Source organism: Zea mays, chromosome 1 (assembly GCF_902167145.1).
Source record: "Zea mays cultivar B73 chromosome 1, Zm-B73-REFERENCE-NAM-5.0, whole genome shotgun sequence".
Lineage (NCBI taxonomy): Eukaryota > Viridiplantae > Streptophyta > Magnoliopsida > Poales > Poaceae > Zea > Zea mays.
The window spans coordinates 200463840-200469478 of record NC_050096.1 but is presented as its reverse complement, the minus strand read 5'-3'; the positions used below and the strand labels follow the sequence as shown (position 1 = coordinate 200469478).

Below are 5639 nucleotides of genomic sequence, written 5' to 3'. Positions count from 1 at the left end.
AGGGGTTTGGTTGGTTCTTCCGTGGGATTTTGTTGGTTCAGCCTCTGTCTCTTTGTTCTTACGTGTTTGACTGGTTATTTTGGTTCGAATACCTGCCAAGGATGGGGAATATGAGTAGAGCGGCTGGGATTTGCATGGTTTTGATGAAGCTCTTGTCTGAACTGTTGCTCTCGTTTGCCTTGTGTTTTTCTTGCAGGTGGCCTAGACTCGTAGGGATCGCGTTGATATTGGGAGAAATCACGGAGAGGCGGAAACCGAGCAATAGCCAATAGGTGCATAGAATTTGGTGAATAGGTTGCTCACGTCCTCTTTGAATATTTCTTGCCAATCTGGCAATTTCATCCAAAAAATATTTCACGCCTCCAGGGGAAGGGAAGAGCAACAGTGCCCGTGGCACCAAGAATTCGTTGCATAGATCCAGGAGAAGAACAATAGAAATCTGGGCAGAACGAGAACAGAACTGTAAGAAAATTTATGGTTTCTTGGTCCATTTACTGATGTGCTGATTCATTGTCTGGTTGGTTCTTGAATCACTGTCTCACCGATATGAGCTACACAAACTTCTCGCAGGACTACAAGATGCCTCAATTGAGAACTGCCAGCAGGCCGGCGCTCGCCAACAACTCTGCTGGTGGTTTTTTTATCAGGAGAAGGGTGGCATCACCAGGAACTTCCCAGTCAAAGGGCGCCGCCAAGCCGCTGGCTCGACGGGTCCGAACACCTGTAGCGAGGGCTAAACCAAAGAGGAGAAGCCCCCTACCTAACTGGTATCCAAGGGTCCCACTCCGTGACATCACATCAATCGTAAAGGTGGTGACCTATTTCCCTAGACTGTATTTGGATGTTCCATAAATTTCTTTAATATTCTGTATGTTCTGTGATAATATTATGCCATAAACTTCACCATGCTAGAACTAATATTGTGTAACAATGATTTGATTGAGGATGACAGTAGCATGAAATTGCAGGCTAAGCAAGTCTTTTATGCTTAATCCAGTGATTAACATAAAAATTGTTGTAGTTCAAATGGATTAGCAATGATTTTGTTAGGCCAATCAGCACCCTTTTGTTTTATTTGATTGGATTTTGCTGTTCTCAGTTTATGCAGTCAGCAATATGAATGTGCTTAAAACCAGAGAAAGGTCTAATGCTCCCCTCTTTCAAAATTTAAGTTGCTTTAGTTTTGACCTAAGCCAAACTCTTCTAACTTTGCTCAAGTTTATAGAAAATCTCTACAACTATTAAGAACCGATTGTAGACTGTCCCCGCCCGCCCGCCTACCTAAGCCCGCCCGCCGCGGCCGCTGCAAACGCCGCGACCTGCACCCCCGCCCGCCGCGGCCGCCGCGAACGCCGCGACCTGCATTCCCGCCCGCCATCCAGCCCGCCCCCCGCCATCCAGCCCGCAAGCCACAATTCCGCCGCAGCCGCAGGAGCCGCCGTGACCCCGCCCGCCGCAATCCCGCCATGGCCGCCGCGAACGGCGCGAACTACCCGCCCACAAGCCGCAATTCCGCCACGGCCGAAGCAACCTCCCGTTCCTCCGCGACCCAGCGACGCCTCCGCGGCCGTCCGATCGCCCTATCCGCCGCTGGTACCTCCTCCTCCCTCCTTATCTCCTTGCCTCGTCCGCTTCCCCTTTCCTCTCTTTCCCCCACCCAATCATTGATCTCGGCTTGAGCTTCAACTGCCGATTGATTGATTGATTGGGTTCCTGGCATTAGTTTGGTAGTCGTGCCCTTCCTCTTGCTTGTTGGTTCTTGGTTGCCTTCATCTCCTTTCATGTGTTGGATTGGAGTCTCAGCTATTCGTTTCTCCCTCTTTTCTTGCAGCGCGATTCCGGCAGAGGAGTAGACGGTTCCAGCAAATTTGGTCCAACAATTGTTTGTTCGGCCGCTTGGGCTCCGGTCTCTCGATTCTTCGTAGCTAGGTGGGAGGGCGCCGGATCCAGCGGCCATCATGGTTGTCGACACGGTCAGCGCGAGCACCTCCATAATAGCCCCCACCTGTTCGACCACAGGTCCAGGGGCGCCGCCGCTTCCCACCACCACCACCTCCGCCGGACGTTCCATGTCATCGCCTGCCGACCCCTGCCCACCGCCTTCGCCGGCCGCCGCCTCGTGGCTCGGGCCACCAGGCAGCCGTCGTCGCGCCTCGCCGATTGGCCGGTCAGGGCGCTGGCTATGGGGTCACGAAGGAGGCCAGGGCCAGCACTCGCAGGGAGTATCGGGGGATCCCCGGGGATGGTGGCGACATGGGGGACGTTGGGGTCACCAGCCCCACGCCGTCATGGCCTCCGCGGAACAGGGCAGATGACCCCAAACTGAAACTTTGGTTCCACTTTTGCTTTTCCAAGGCTCTCAATTTCATATTTCACCATCCAACACTTACACAAACCATTCTGGGAGAACATGGCGAAATTGAACTGAAAGGAGACCATAGTTTCTTTCTGTATAAAAAATATATATACGCTGGTCTTGACCATTCTCTCATTTTTGCTAAAACTTTTGCAGGCCAAGCATTCCTTGCCCCAACAGTACATTCACGCGTTCAAAGACGGACAATTTACGACATCTCCAGTGTCTCATTCTGGGGCTTGATTGTCTGCACGGCTGCCATTTCTTATTTCCTTTTGTTTACATCAGCTAGCTTATTACCTGCCATCTGGACTTATATTTTGTAGTTAGCAAGGTAACCCACTGCACAACCCGCTGCTCCGCCTCGAGCGCATGTGCTGAGAGTGGCTCGGCGTCATCTTCGAGTGGGAGGGGGGTCATCGTTGAGGACGATGCCGAATTGGAAAGGCAGGCGTGGTTGACCCTGGCACAGGAGGAGGGCAAGTCGCTGCCTCCCGCTTTTGTGTTGCGGAGAGTCGAAGGGATGAAGAACGAGCAGGCGATTTCTGAGGTTCTCTGATGGTCTCGGGATCCCTCCGAGCTTATAAGTTTTATCACAGTATTGCGAGTCATGGAGTAGAGATGATGCTCAAAGGCAGTACATTGTAGAACTTGGTATACCAGAAGAATGGATGCATGAAGCTCTGGTGAGTTGAAAATTCCTTTAGTAATATGCTTTGCAAATGGTTTATAATGCCAGTGCATGAAAAAACATCACACATGAAGCATGTGTAGCTAATGAGCTCTATATACAGGCTCTTTATCACGAATACTATGGAGATAAACAGGGCGCACTGGAGAATTTGATTCAGTGTGGCAACTGGAAGAAAGCTCATACTATTTTCGTGACTTCTGTTGCTCATTCTATGTTTCTGTCATGTAAGTTTTGCTTACAGTGCCCTAAACATTTTTTCAATGAATTTCTTTATTTGGTAAATATATTACCCTTTTTTCACCATGGTTGAAACATATTGCTTTTGCTGTGCATAAATATACAGCTGCACATATTTCCTAGAAACCTCATGATGAGTTTGTTCAAACAATCTATTCATTTTATTATCATTTTTTATAAACATGGCATTCATGGTATGAATATGCAGTCACTTCATTCGTTGTTATTTTGGCTCAGCTAACCATCAGGAGGTCTGGAGGATCACAAGTGCCTTGGAGAACCACAAGTATGAAATTGCTGACTGGGACCTTGGTGCCGGAATATACATAGACTTCTACATTCTGAAGAACTCAATGCAAGAAAGAAATGCCATGGATGATTCGGTACAAGCCCTTACTTCAGAGACAAACTCACAAGCATTTCCTTGTAGAACCGTGGCTGAGATCAGCATTACTTTTTTTTGTTTCAGGGTTCACTTGAGGAGATGAGTGAATCATGCAGAAGTTTCTTTGGCCGATTAAACGAGTCGTTGTTAGTCTGGGGAAGCAAATTACCTGTTGAGTCAAGGTAACGTTCGATTCTACAGTATGTGACTGATCCACATCCACTATCTGAAACCATTTCCTTCTGTACCATGTTTTGATGGAGTTGGGCCACTGGATTATAATGAGTTGATGCAAATAGCAAACCTGAACTACCTGAGGAACTTCACTGTTATGTTAAATTGTTCAAATCCCAGCTGATCAGCACCATTTGGAATTCTGAAGCATTCTTGTTTAGGTTTATATTTGGAGTATTCTCTCACTGGGCTTGCTGACAGTGTCGTTTTTGACAGGGCATGCTACTCGAAGATGGCAGAGGAGCTATGCGCGCTTCTGGTGGACACCCCAAGCGAGACGCTGAACCTACCCATGGGGTGTCTTCTAATGATGCTCAACGCTCCAGTTCCGGACGAGAGCAGGTCGTCGTACCTGCAGGACGCACTCTCCGTCTTCACCGAAATCCTTTGCAGCGATCCGTAGCACAAGGGTCCACGGTGTTGCCGTAATCTGGGTGAAGGGAAGTGAAGCCTACAGGCAACACGCCGAAGAGTTTGTACGTCTCATGTTTGGTACTTGTAGAAAAAATTAGGAATGTATAACTATGACCTGATGTTGCCCCGGTGAATTTGTAACTCCGTCTGAAGACATGTGTCATGATTTTCGTTGTATGTGAGTACCAGGTCTTGTGAAACGTTGACTTGCGAGCTGTACCAATAGGGAGTGATTTCCTGGGCTTCATTTCCTGTGTATCCGTGTGTGTGTTTGTGTGATTATTACAGGGAAGGGCAGCGTCACGGTGAATTTGTAACTCCGTCTGAAGACATGTGTCGGGATTTTACCCCTATTAATTAATGAATGTTTGCTATAAAAAGAAACTGGAGAGGGCAAATAAGGTAAAAATATTATTTTAGTCCCTTTTAGTCATCCCCTTGGTGACTAAAAAACTAAAGTTTAGTCACCACACTTTAGTTAACGTGTTTACTTATTTAGGGACTAAAATTGTAAACTTTAGTCACTAAACTTTAGTCACCTTAAATCAAACGGGGACTTAGTCCCCCTCAATACCACTCATTACGATCTTGATTCGGGAGTGTTGATCTTGCTCTGGCGTGCACGTATGAGGTTCAGGTCACGCCTGTTGAAGGAGGCAAGGACAATCATGAGTCAGCTAAGATAGGGATATATATCATCCGCGATGGACCGGTGTTTAAAAAAAATAAAAAGCATATTCGCTTAGCTTTAATCTGTATTAGCTTCAAATAACCGACTTTAATTCGAAACAAACAACCCTAAGACCTCTAGGATACCAGCGCGTAGTACCTTGTTTGTGATTGATTGAAGCACAATTGAAGCACAAGGTACAGCGTGGGGGTGGCGTGGCTCTGGTCGGTGCAACTGCTACACTAGCGCACCTAAGGGCTTTAGACTTACAAAATCAAGTGTTTTTATGGTGTTAGATAAGGATATCTCTACTAACTATTAAGTTAGCAGTGTAAACCGCTCCCGCATCCGCCCGCACGCCCTCTCGCAAACCCCGCCGCGCTTCCAACCACCTCCGCAACCGACAGGACGCCGCTCGGGGTCGTAGGCGTCCTTGACGCGCAGGAAGCGCGGCAGGCCGGGGTACTTGCGCGCGGCAGGCCGGGGTACTTGCGCGCGGCACCGACGAAGGCGAGGTTGCGGTTCTTGCCCCAGTGCGGCAGGTCGCCGTACTTGAAGATGCCCATCTGCTCGACCTCCTCCAGCACGTCCTCGAACAGGCGCGCCTGCCCGGGGTCACAGCTGCGGTAGTATGTGATGTCGAAGTCCA

At 48.6% G+C, this 5639-nt stretch overlaps 1 protein-coding gene and 1 pseudogene across 1 annotated transcript; both read left to right on the top strand.

Annotated features, from left to right (window-relative positions):
• Window positions 1-1886: 1886 nt before the first annotated feature.
• On the top strand, window positions 1887-2975 carry LOC103645183 (5-amino-6-(5-phospho-D-ribitylamino)uracil phosphatase, chloroplastic-like; annotated as a pseudogene).
• On the top strand, window positions 2948-4324 carry LOC103645182 (nuclear pore complex protein NUP96). Its single transcript, XM_020547221.2, has 5 exons — window positions 2948-3042; window positions 3151-3274; window positions 3525-3670; window positions 3757-3854; window positions 4108-4324. Exons 1-5 carry the CDS (start codon window positions 3028-3030, stop codon window positions 4307-4309), a joined length of 585 nt encoding a protein of 194 aa, XP_020402810.1. The 5' UTR covers window positions 2948-3027; the 3' UTR covers window positions 4310-4324.
• The last annotated feature ends 1315 nt before the right edge of the window (window positions 4325-5639 follow it).